Below are 13,525 nucleotides of genomic sequence, written 5' to 3'. Positions count from 1 at the left end.
TACACAACTCTAGGCAAGAAACAATTCATGGCTGAAGTAAATTATTTTTCCTAGTTTATATAGGTTAGAGGAATACTAGAAGAAACCAAATATCATGCAAGATGTTAGTTTCCCAGTCAATAAAACATTTCCTTACAAAGTTTCATAATATAAAATACTGGACTCAGGACTTGATTACAGTAATACCAAGTGAATAAAAGCCACAGTTCAATGATGTTATCTGAACTTATTCCAAACTAATCTAGGTTATCTGAAGGAAAGGACACTTTAACAGAGAAGCACACTTAAATTATATTCATAGACCAGTAAAATCACTATAAAAGAAAAAAATTTTAATGAGATGATTCATATTTTAGAGAATGTTAAAATTGAAACTGAAAAGCTACTGATTTCACATTTAAACTTATTTAGGGGGGAAAAAAATCCAGGTTAGATTACTCAGTAATAAGTCGCAAGGATCACTAAAATGTTTAAATGTGATACATTATATGTGCCACTGTTTCCTAAATTTTTGACTAGATGCATTCATTGAACAATGGTCTTTTACTTTAAATTGTTGGTTTTCCTGTTTCCTATTAAATTCCTATATATATTTTTAAAATTTGGGCTTTAGATCTGGTATCAACCAATGTTTTTCATAAAGGGCCAGATACTGAATATTTTAGACTTTCAGGCTAAATACTGTCTGCTGCATACCACATTTTTTGGTAGCCTTTAGAAATCCTTTAAACATGTAAAAAACATTCTCAGCTCAGTCCCTATAAAAATAGGCTGCAGCCAGATTTGCCCTTGGCCAGTTTCCCCATCCCTGCTTTACAACTATACATGTTATCTTTTTGTTATTATGTCAATTCCACTGGTATTTTTTCTTCCTTCAAATATTTGTTCAAATGTCATCTTCTCAATGAAGCCTCATCTGAACACATTCCCACCTGTCCCCTATATATATAACATAGTATATAATACATAGTATATCACCTAATGTATTTTTATTTATCATCTGATTTTTATCTCCCCACCCCCACCCCTGCCCACCACCACCAAGATCAGTCCCATGAAGGCATAGTTTTTTTCACTGATGTGTCTATCTCCTGTCCCTAGAACAGTGTCAGGCATATCAGCAGGCGCTTAATAAATAAATTTACTCTCACGCTCATAAATACTATGAAAGAAATATATAGTATCCAAATGAAATAATTTAACAAGTGAAAAGGTATTCAAGGACCAAACTGACAGACACTTTAACTTTAAATTAGCTTTAAGTAGTCATAAAACATTTTAAAGGGAAAAAAGTTTCAAACTTCAAAGTACATTCATACTGTCCCACAAAGTGAAGTTATATATTAATTCCCTGGAAGTTACCATTCTTTAGCTTATTTAATAACAAATTTCAATTGTCATTCCTAAACTCCTCCACAGACCTGTTCTGCCTCTTTGATCTCATCTGTATGTATTCTCTGCCCATTCAACTCACTAATCCAGTCTGGCAACTTTGAAGTTTAGCAAAGCAGGTAAAATTTACCTGGCCTCTTCTATGGCTCCATCTCCCAATATAAACCCTTTTAATAAACTTCCTAATATCGCAATCTTTCCTACTTTGTCTTTAGCATTCAATACGAACAAAGTAAAAAGCTAGTTTCTATCGAATGTTATACTCCAAATACATTATACTCAGTGATTAGTCAGACTTAAAGTTATTTGCAATTGCTACATGTGGGTTTACAATTTTTATCTATAAACAAAGAGACAAGATTTGCCTTACCATAACCTTGATATACACTTGGCCAGGTACTGAGCAAATAACTTTGGGAATTTTGTAAGTGCCACCTCCATTCAGATTATGGCTACTGTATTTCTAAACTTACATTAAAACATAAAAACCCACTAAAGATTAAAAAAAAAAAAAACCCCACTAAAGATTAAAAGTTTCTACTGCTATCACTGATAAATTGATACTTGATAGCCATTAGTAAATCACAATACTAAATATTTTAACATTAACGTGGGGGTTAAATCATACTAGTTATCACACTAAGATATTCTAAAATCAAACTACAAAAACTACTAATACAAGAGGGAATGCTCACAAAACAGAAAATGTGTTTAAAAATCCCTTTTATCCAACAAGTTATTCATCTACTATTTTACTTTCTAAATGTCTACAATTCTGCCATTCTTATCAGATAAGCAACTTTGGCTTCTAAAAGCCTAACTTTAACATCCAAGTCAATTGCCAAGGGTCAAGATGATTCCTTAGGCCAATTCTTTATAGACAAAATTCTGTACTCCTAAACATTCTGAGGTTGTGATTTTGCACACACACACACAAAAACTAGCATAATAAAAACTGCTATAGAACCTTAATTTTTAAAAATTATTTTCAACTGTCTTAATGTACTAGATTATCATATTGTCTGGTGGAACTCAATTAGGGCAAAACCTTTTAGAGCCAGCATTGTAAGAACCAAATTGATTCTTTTTACCCTTACAAAAGCTAGGTGACGTTCAAATTATGCCACTTTATACCATAATATCCCTGGAGAATATGGCCCAACACACCACATGTCCCACTTAATCTAGTTCAAACGAGTAATATAACGTGAGAAACTGCACTGTGTAATTCCTTTATTTTCTTCATATTAGTTCTTTACCAACACTACAACCATTAAGAGCACAATTCCAAGTACTGTACTTTTTAGTTCGGGGCAATCACAGTCTACAGACTCATTTACTTATATTAGACAAGATTAACCTCATTCAAAACTTACTGCAGTTTATAAATTCACATAAATACAGAAATTGATGCAATTAAACAAAAACTTCAGGATCTCATGTTTAAAATTCTTAGACTGTAACTTTTTCAGCAGGCTATAATCACCTGCCCCATGATCATCAATGGCTATGGGTTCAATTTAACTACATCAATTATCAGCCTTTTATATCCTTGAAGAGAATGTTAAGTGAAAATTACAATTTCTTACCAAAAGTTTTAGGGTTTTCCAAATTTCAGTATTTGTTTCCCTCCTCTCCCCCTTTCAGTTAAGACATTTCGAATAAACTAATGACCACATCTCACCTGCAACATTCAATAACAATCACTTGATGTATAAAATTTTAATTATGCCCCCAGTTATTAAGACACACAAAAAAAGGCTGCCTATCAATCTGTCACAAGTTAGAAGTACTACATTTAAGAATTAACACGAGGGTTTCAAGTTTCCTCCAGTTTAGGCATTTATACCTTTGTGCTTGTCTTGTTTCAGGATGTTATTATAGCATTGATAATATTTGTGTTACCCATGTATGTACCTTAAAATGTAAAACACTAAGAATTTATAATGGAACTATGGGAATTTTAAAAGCAACTAAAATGTTCTTAAGATGTGTCTGTCAACTTCATTTCTAGAGATACATCTACTAAAGTGAAACAGAGACCTTTATACTTTAGTTGCATTTTTAATTCAAAAATCTCTCTACACCATCAGGAGCCTGTATCATAGCACCTTTGCTCATCTGCTTTAAGTAAAATGTCGAATTTTACTTTGAATAGTTAATTTTTTTTATCACCTTATGTTTCCCATACATCTTTGGTAAAAGCTCCATTATACAATATGGCCAAAGCATGAAGGACCAATACTGTCCAACTATATACCATGATATCCCGCTCAATTTTAGTTGTCAGACACCCTCATAAAACCCACATCTTTTCCTGTATATTGCCTTTACATTTCCGAAATTCCCTAAGTTTAATTCCTTGAGGATCTCTACAATTAATCCTTAAGGCTACACAAGAACCAGAGGCTGCCTCACAATTTTCTATCAGGCATTAACATTTGGTTCAAAGTATTATTGGTCATAGTGGTCTCAATAATCTAGTTACTGGTCCTAACCAGTTAAGCAAGTAATCTTGTTCGGAGTGAGCACACTGCTTATCCTTGAAGAAAAATAAGTTTACATTCATTGTCATCTGTAGGTTCTTTTTCTTCATCCAATGTCCCCTTTGTCATTCCTCAAGTCTACACACATTCATTCATCACATTCCCTTCCTTAAAGGAGATAGGATATTACTGAACCAACAGAATATCTGACTTACTATTTGCATGAGTTAATTCTACAATCAAACAGAATTAAATACTTTTATAAAACATTTCCAGTGTTCTAATTCATGGAGGTGTGGATCACTAAACTATAGAAAGAAAGATTTTATCTTCAATCAGTTGCTGTAATGTGAAAACAGGAACGTGTGTTTCCAACTAGGTAAAAGGTGCATATAAAATTTGAATTGTTAAATGTTTTATTAATGAACAAAGTAAACATTCTAGTAATTTAAAAACTATAGGTCTTAGACATTGAAACATGGTAAAAGTATATATTCCAGTTTTGCCCAAGTCACTTAAAATATCTACAAATATTTTGACTGTGTGTGGGTGGATACACCATTATTGCTCCATTTTCTGGAAAGTCTTTTTTTAAAGTTAAAAAAGAGGGAAAATACAGCAAAATTGCTAACTTTGCAGTGACAAAAATCTGTGTCCTTAGACGGGTTACAATTTTATATTTTTATGCAGTGTTAAGTTAGCTGTGTAATGGGGAACTTGAGTTTTATCCCTACTCATGCATGATGTGTGTTTCAGAATTTAATAGCTGACATTTCAAAGAACTTCTTATATTACCTGTTTAACATACTGATATGCAACTGGAACATATTACAATATTACTCACTTGCCACTGTGGGCTAAGTTTACTATACTGGTCTTAGATACAAAAGGTCACATTTGAAATTACGAAGTTAAAGTTAGAACTCATAAGGGAGGGGGAAAAGGCCTTAAATATAAAAGACAAACGGCAGTTTGATTAAGCAATAATTTTCAGTTTACTAGATGAAACAGACTTGCAACATAGTCTGCATGAATGCAAAATAAGCCATCTACAGCAAGTGATAAGGAAACTGGGCCAAAAGGAAAAAAAGCATACATTGGAAGGAAAGGTTCTGTCAAAATAAAAAAATCATACCATTATTATGAAGGACTTTACCAAGAACTGCTATACTTTCCCCATCCCATTTGCTGGAAGTCAACAAGAGCATCTAGCACGTTGTGTTCATGTCACATATCAGATCAGAGCGTCCCCTAACGCAAAGCGAAAAAAGAAAAAAGAAACAAAACACAAAAGGAAATCCCTAATCCCCCCCGCGAACCGTAGAAGAGCAACTCCAGAGTTCAGATTCAAAAGAAGAGAAAGTGGCAATTGAAAGAGGTGATGGTGGCGATAATCCTATGAATGGGTTTTGATTTCCCCCCTTCCGGGGGGTGGGCGCAGAACCCCCCTTAAGACTTGTAGTTAGAGGTTAACCACGTGAGCCCCTCGTAGAGTCCGTCCCCCGACGTGGCGCAGGAGGGCTGCACATACCAGTTCCTGTCCCGAATCCGGGTCAGGCCCAGTTTCTCCTGGATCTCGTGGGGTTTCATGGCATCAGGCAGGTCCTGCTTGTTGGCGAAGATGAGGATTATGGCGTCCCTCATCTCCCGGTCGTTGATAATGCGGTGCAGCTCCTGGCGGGCCTCGTCGATGCGGTCGCGGTCGGCGCAGTCCACCACGAAGATGAGCCCCTGGGTCCCGGTGTAGTAATGCCGCCAGAGCGGCCGGATCTTGTCCTGGCCGCCCACGTCCCACACGTTGAACTTGACGTTTTTGTAAGTCACCGTCTCCACGTTGAAGCCCACGGTGGGGATGGTGGTCACCGACTGGCCCAGCTTCAACTTGTACAGGATGGTGGTCTTGCCGGCCGCGTCCAGGCCCAGCATGAGGATCCGCATCTCCTTGTTGCCGAAGATCTTGGACAGCACCTTCCCCATCGCGTCGGAGGAGCCGGGGCCGGGGGCATTCAGGTGTCCCGAGTCCCCTCTGCCACCAGCGCCGCCGCCGCCGCGAAACCGAAACGAAGCGTCCCAGCCGCGAGGGCGCCCGTGAGGCCCGCGCAGGAGTCGCCTCCTCGGCACAGAGGCCCGGGCCCGCCGCTCACTCGGGCATCACCGGCCGCACCACTCGACTCCTCCAGTCGCCGCTGCCGCGGGGCCCCGAGCCTACGCCGGGAGAGCCGCCGCCCAGCCGAGGCGCGGCCCGGCCCGGAACTGCCCTTCCCCCCGCGGGCGCCGCGCGAGCGCCGCTGCGCCTCCCGCTCGTCCGCCTGCTCCTCCCTCCGCCGCGGGAGACGGCGACCCTCCGGCCCGCCCGCCGGCCCGCGAACGCCGGGCTCACCACCGACCCGGGCCACCCGAGGCAGCGAGGCTCCGGCGCCTCGTCAGGTCATTGATCCTCGCGGGAACTCGGTGCGCCGCCTGCAGAGACACAGAGAGGGAAAAGGGGATTGCGGGCGGAGCTCCGGACGGCAGCGGTGGTCGAGGGGGCCTGCCTTTCCGGCTCGGCCCGGGAGGTTACCTCCAGCCGCCGCCCCGAGCGCGGGCTCCCTCCGGCCTCCACCGCCTCCTCCCAGCTCTGCCGCCGCCGCCACCGGAAAAGGCGCCGAGGAAACCGCCTCACTTCCCCTCCCGACCACGCAGGCGCGGCACAGGCCGACCGTTTGGACAAGAGCGACCTCTGTTAGGAGAGCGGCCCGCGCGCCAGCGTCATTGGCGCCACGAGCAGAGGGGCGGGGCTACGGCGGCCCGGGAGGGCCCGGAGGTGCGCGCGAAGCCCGCTCGGATTCGGACTCTCGCCCGCTGCTTGCTATCCCAGCGTCTCCTCCCTGGCTTGCTGTCTTCCGCGCTTTCTCCTCCAACACCTCTCGAACCAGAGAAGCCAAACCAGCGGGGAGCTGCACAGGGCGCGGCCCGCGGGCAGCCCGCTCGCACGACGAACGCCTCCCCCATGCTGCCTCCAGGTGTCTGCTCAGAGCTCGTTGCCAGATCCGCTGAGAATTCCCTCCATCCCCTCCCAGCCTTCGGCTCACTCGGGCTACCAGGGAAGCCCTGTCCGCTGCTTTTACCTCCCCCCACCTCTCCTTGGCTTCCTTTATTCCTCGTGCTCTGTGGGTTTCCTGAAAGACACGTGGGAGACAACTGTTTCGTCTGGAATCTGCCGGTCGATGCGCTGCTTTTCCCGGCGTGGGCTTGCTCTGCAGCCCTTCTCTGAGTGTTTGAGCCTTTATACATCTCGTCAGGACCAGCCCACATTTCTTAAAAATTATAGTATTTGATTATCAAGAGTTCCTGTACCTTGCCGCACTTAAAACTTTTTAGAAGGTGATAACTTTTCGTACGTAAATATCTCCTCCTTTTAGTGTATTAGTAGCTGCTCATCCACCCACCCATTCTTTGAGGCATAGACGATATAATCTTAGCATACGATTTAGAATCAGGTAGAGACCACTTCTGTGGCCTGGACCTAGGCATTTAACCTTGCTAAGTGTGTTATGTGTAAACAGAGTGTAATACTGGCTTTGCTCTCTGCACCCCATTTGAGGGTTAAATAATATTTGTGGAAGACTTTAGGAAACCTTTTTATATCACAGTTGATAAAGAGGCTTAAAATGAGGTGATAGCTTAAAATAAATGAACCAAGGGGAGGAAAAACAGGAAATTTTTTTAAAGGAAGATGGTGAAAACAGCATATGGTAACATACTCTTTATTTAAGAAAATACTTATAATTTAAGTAATTTAGCATAATTTAATAAAATTTGATAATGGTAGATCATGCCTGAAATAAACTTACTGTGTTTATTTCCGGCAGTTATTAACCACGTTTCCCCGAAAATAAGACCTAACCAGACAATTAGTTCTAAAGTCTTTGGAGCAAAAATTAATATAAGACCCACTCTTATTTTACTTATAAGACCGGGTTAATATAATATAATATAACATAACATAATATAACATAACATAACATAACATAACATAATATAATACCATACCCGGTCTTATTTTATGATAAGACCGGGTCTTATGTTAATTTTCGCTCCAAAAGACGCATTAGAGCTGATTGTCGGGCTAGATCTTATTTTTGGGGAAACAGTACTATTCAGACAATGATTTAATATACTTTGTTAATGTGGTCACTTTACACTTGAGTAAACTGGGCTTTCCAAGACACTAAATGGCTTTCCCAAGGCCTCACAGCAACTGACTGTGAGGCAGCTAGATTCAGAGTCCTGTGCTATAGAGCCCAAGCCACAGAGCTCTACTTCTCCCCTAGCAAGGAGCCTCCCATTCCTGCCATCTCCTTGTGGGTGGTCCTCCTGGACGTTTGCCCTGGTGATTTTGCTCTCCGCTGAGGCAAACAGGAAGACCAAACCCTGCCTCTCTCCTGTGTCCTAGCATCCAGAATGGTCAAATGGACGCTTGCTTGGGGATGGAAATATTACCTATGTCTCTGTCGCCCCCACCTGCCCCAAAGGAGAACTTCACAGGACCACAGTCCTTGGAGAGCACCCCAAGCCCAGTGCCCGCTGGAAAAGAGGATCAGAAGCAGTACTTCCCAAAGCATCCACGAACAAGGAACAGAGTGTCATTTTTTTTAAACTACCAATCTGTGGGGGACTAATGCTTTTTGTAAAATGCAATAAAAATGAATTAGTAAAAAAATGAAATGCTGCTCTAATGATGTGACCATGTCAAATTGCTATAAAAGCTTACTCTCAAGCTCTCAGTAAGTGCTTCCTGTACCCATCTTCATATGGACAAGCAACCAATAGCATGGGTCCAGGGACCACACTTGGAATAGCACTGGTCCAAACGGCCACTGGGCAAAAGACTGGCCTGAGGTCACATCCCCTGGGGCATGGCCTCAGCAGAGGGCAAGGACTTGTATACCATTCTGAGACTTGGGTCCTGCTGCTGACTTGGGGTGTAGCTCTGGGCGTCCAGCTGGAGCAGGGGGGTAAATGAGGCCCCAGAGACAATGCCCAGAAGTCAGGCTCTGGCCTCTGCCCTCCCAGTCTGGGAGACAGACCAGCAGGAAGGCTGATGCTATGCAAGCCAAGGAGCCCTCTGGAGACACAGCTCCTTCCCCTGACAAGCTGGAAAGTAGGGCGCAGGGGCTTGTAACCTGATGTGGAGGCAAGGATGATGGATACCCTGCATGTGACTCCAAAATTGGACAGCCACATCACCTTGCCACTCTGAGCTTCCTCCTCCACAAAGGTAAAAAAGGAGAGTGTTGTGTGCTCTCTGAGCCCCTTGTAAGTATAACATGCTGGGCTTGTCCAGGATGATAGATCCACTGCCTGCCCTTACGGAGGGGAAGCAAGGCCAAGAGGACAAATCAGACCGAGCACAATGGAAATGGACATTAGTTGTGCATTGTAGGTTGCCCTCAGGGCTTCTACAGGGATAAGGAGAATCCTGGGCTGCAGAGACTAGAAAAGGAGGAGAGAGCAAATATCCATTTGGGTCCATTTAATTGCTGAGATTGGACATCAAGCCTAGCACTGTTTCTCAGCAACTAAGGCAGAGTAGCAAGTGTGTTAAGTCACAGCAAACCTGTTATTATACAAGAGGCATGGCGACCAATTCCCTAGAGGATACAAACTTTCTCCTGGCCCTAAATTTTAAGAGTTTTTCACAGGCCACCTTATTTAGGGGACAGTAAGGACATAGCAGCTTCCACAAGTTTTATGACAAAAGCAGAAGTAGATTTCACGTGGCTGTTTCTTCCAACAACCTTGGAGGAAAGCCAAGGGCACACCAGGTATAGCACAGTGGCTCAGCAACGTTCTTCTTAGTTTTTAGACAAGAAAAGAACTTGAGCATATTAGAAGTCAAATGTGCTAAGTAAATTACACAGGAGACAAGACCATATTAAAGTGCACTTGGTTTCCTCTTGGCTGGGTCCCTGGCGAACACAAAAACATGCCTTTCCCTTCCCAGGAGTGGACTGACTCGCTCACCTCTGGGCCAACAGTGGACACCCACGCCTGCCTGATTCCCCCACCCTGGTTCAGGGCACTCTTATATGAAAAGGCCAATATAGCCATTCCTATGATTAGCCACTGTAGGGCAGCACCGAACAAGAATCCGGAACACTTAAAAATTCCCGTTGTAAGCAAAGCCATCCGCATGTATATGCAATTCTACCAATCTACTAATTCAAAAATCCAATAATCAGCTGTTTCCACAAGTATTTAAAAGGTGTAAAAATAAAAATGCTACTTCAATAATAGGAATTATTTCTCAGATTCTCTTTAATTTTTTTAAGTGTCAATCTTATGAGAGCAAAGAAATGCTAACAGTTTTTGAAAAGAAACTGTGCTAAATGTTTTACATGTACCATTTCATTTAATCTTACAAGAACTCTGTGAGGTAGCGTCATTATCCCCACCATGCATATCAAGAAACACGCAACTCAAATGCTTTGCCTAAGGTCACACAGCCCTATTTAGTGGCAGAGTGGAATTTGAATGAACCCAGGCATTCTGACACAGAGCACTTAACCTTGCGTCCCAAAAGACATTTGGGGTCTCACAGCTGCAAGAGGTCTCTGGTTCCCACTCCTTCCGAAGCAGACATTATCTTTCCTATCCTAGCCTCAGCCCGATGCCCAGCAAAGCTTTCCCTTGCTTTCCTTACTTTGAGCTAAAACTATCTCAAAGTTGACCAGAGTTCTTCCCTCCAGAGCTACTTGGAATAAGTTGAGTTTCTCTTCCATATAAAGCCCCTCCAATTTTTGAAAAATTAACAATAATGTTAATTGTTGCTCTCCACCCCTATTGCAGGAACAGGGTCATTATCCCAATTTACAAATATGTTCCATCCCTTTCCTACTGGTTAATGAAAGTGCTAGAATCTTCTGACATAGAAGTTTCACAACAGATCAGTGACCTTAGTCCACTAACCAGCACCTGAGACCACGATGCCATTACTAAACCAGACTTAAAAGCTATTGAAAGTAATGCATGATCATGGTTTATAAAATCCAAGCAATATGGAAAAGGATAAATTGAAATGGAAAAAAACTCTCTCCCATCCTGACTAACCCCTCGCCTCAGAGGTAATCACTGTTGTTACTGTTGCATTCTTCTGGAATTTTTCTTTACGCAGATAAACATGCAGGTGAATCTTTTAGGATCATATTATGTATACTAGTCTGCAACTTGCCTTTTGCACTTAGCAAGTTATCCCAGATACCTTTCAGTAGTAACATTCCTGTTAATGGCTACATGAAAGCCTCTCTCATGCTCATTTTTTTGCCTCTTACAAATAATGCTTCAGTAAAATCGTACATATATTTTTGGATGGATTCCTATAAGTGAAATTTCTGGGTGGAAAGTAAGAGCATTTAACGTTCTGAGATAGAACCCAATTATACTTCTTAAAAAGTTGTAGTAATTTACACTCACAGCAACAGTCCATTTGCCAAGTGTTGTCAACATGGCTTATTATCCAATCGTTAAATCTTCCTTCAGTACTTGAAGACAGTTCTTCAGTCATTCAATGTTTAGTATGCACCTTCTATTTGTCAAGCACTGTGGGAAGAGCTAGGTTTGCTTGAATCCAGTAATTCCCAGTCCTAACCATCACACTCTTCAGGAGTTTGTTAAGTTGCAGATTCCCAGCCAGCCACCTCCCAAGAGGTGCTGGTTCAGTGGCCTGTGGAGGAGCCCAGGAAGCTGTTTTGTAACAGTTTGTGTCATTCCTTTTTTTTTTCTTTATCAGATTCCTAGGTGACTGAGCTAGTTGATAAGCAGCCAAAAGTAGAGGAAATATGTTCACTTCTTCCTCTGGGCAAAAATGCTTTCTGGAAATGAAGGTCTTAGGAACAGTCTGGATCCACTTCTGTTGTCACACAACAGCCTAGCAGACTGTCCCCCCATGTCTTTCCTTAAGGAAAGAATAGTCTGTGAGACTGTGCATCTCTGGGACTGTATATTTCTCTCTATTTAGTCTCCAAAAGAGGGTTTGCGGCCAATGACGAGTAAGATTCCCCACCGGGGTGGGGGGACAACTCAAGCCAGGCAGAACCCCATGGAGACCCCGGATGAGCTCCCTTAAAAAGATTTGGGAAGGGGCCTTGTCTCCCCTTCCCCCTGCCTGGGAAAAGCGGCTGCTGCCTCTGACTTTTCCCTCTCACCTAATTGGGAGAAACGTCTTGAGTGATAAGATTAAGCTCTCTGCTCAGCTCTTTCAACATATGATATATGTCCCTTAAAAGAGTTGCAAACCTCACCTCAAGGACTTTCTGCTTCTGCTGTTTGAAGATCAACATAATTGGTTTGGGTTGCTTCTAGACCGTGATAAGTGAGTCTCACCGACTGTGCCAAACACACTGCTACTCCCTTGTATACTTATCAATAAAAACCTCCAGTCGGCTTTGTTCTGGGCTCCAGCCTTTCAGAACTGTGAGACCCCTGGGCTTCTGAGATTTAACTGCATTTAGTCTCTGTATGTTTCTTCCTCCTTGTACCCTCACTGCCCCTGTTGCGCTAGACGCCACATTCTCCAAAGCAAAATATAAAGGAACTAATTGGCGTGATCTTAACTACTAATATCCTTACCTTCTCAAAAAAGTAGCGGTGTGGCGGGAACGGATCATTATTCCCAACTTACAAATATGCCCCATCCCATTCCTGCTGGTTAATGAAAGTGCTGGAATCTCCTGATTATAGAGGTTTCATAAGAGATTAGTTACCTTAATCTACTAACCTGCACCCACCTCGCTGCCTCTAAACCAGACTTAAAAACCTACTACTAGCGGGACAGATACTAATGGGCATGCGCAAAGAAGCCCTCAGGGCCCTCGAACGCCCCCCGTGGTCTCAGTGCAATCGAGAAGTCGGCGTCCCCCCGCCACACTCCACTTCTAGCCCCGCCTCTCGCCCCGCCCCTTCCTCTCAGCGCGGCCGTTGATTGGCGAATGGCGGGCTAGAAGAATTTAAGCGCGGGCTCACGAGTCCTGCACCTGTGCTAGTTGAAAAGCTTGGTTGTTCGTGAATGAAGGGCTGAGGTGGGCTGAGAACACTTCATGCAGCCAGCTGGCCTCGGTCTCCGAGCTTTCCTGCATCATCTCCCTCATCCTAGGCGATGTGGACGTGATGGGGGAAGTGACTGGTCTCCGCGTCCAGAAGGAAATTTGTGGGCTCAGGGGCACCGCGCCTGGGTTCTACTACCCCACATGCTGAGAATTCCTCGTTCAACAATAAGGCTTAGTTCTGGCATCACTTAAGGGAATACCCCGACACGACACCCTCGCCTTACGTCTACGGAGCCAGGTCCTGCGGGTTTAGGATTAAGGGACGTGTAAGGCCAGAACCTGTACCAGCGTTTTGGCTTTCTGTCCTCATCTGGGTCCCTGAGTTTCCATCTCAGGACCTGAACACCCACATCTGTACCTGGCCACCTGGAAACTGCGTACTAAATGTGAATTAAATGAATGATGAGGCCTGTGGTGGTGGTGTGCAGGGCAGGTTTTATGCTGTGTACTACAGCGTAAAGAGCATTTGCTGGTCTGAGTACCTGGGTTCCAGTTCTGGCCCTGCTGATCATTGCTGCTGAACAAGTTCCTCCTCTTGTCTGGGCTATGATTTCCTTACAG

The 13,525-nt window shown here is 43.3% G+C and overlaps 1 protein-coding gene across 2 annotated transcripts; it reads right to left on the bottom strand.

Annotated features, from left to right (window-relative positions):
* Positions 1-1,249: 1,249 nt before the first annotated feature.
* ARF6 (ARF GTPase 6) lies at positions 1,250-8,573 on the bottom strand. Of its 2 annotated transcripts, none has more exons than XM_081048894.1 (2): positions 7,911-8,573; positions 1,250-7,813 (listed from the first exon to the last, which is right to left on the bottom strand). In XM_081048894.1, the coding sequence occupies exon 2, from the start codon at positions 5,853-5,855 to the stop codon at positions 5,328-5,330; it is 528 nt and encodes a 175-aa protein (XP_080905020.1). In that variant the 5' UTR covers positions 5,856-7,813; positions 7,911-8,573; the 3' UTR covers positions 1,250-5,327. The 2 variants fall into 2 exon arrangements, with proteins under 2 accessions (XP_080905020.1, XP_080905019.1); XM_081048893.1 differs by lacking the exon at positions 7,911-8,573 and having other exon boundaries at positions 1,250-6,338; positions 6,439-6,544.
* Positions 8,574-13,525: the final 4,952 nt, after the last annotated feature.

This window comes from Rhinolophus hipposideros (assembly GCF_964194185.1).
Source record: "Rhinolophus hipposideros genome assembly, chromosome: 5".
NCBI classification, from domain to species: domain Eukaryota; kingdom Metazoa; phylum Chordata; class Mammalia; order Chiroptera; family Rhinolophidae; genus Rhinolophus; species Rhinolophus hipposideros.
This window is presented reverse-complemented; position numbering and strand designations above follow the sequence as displayed.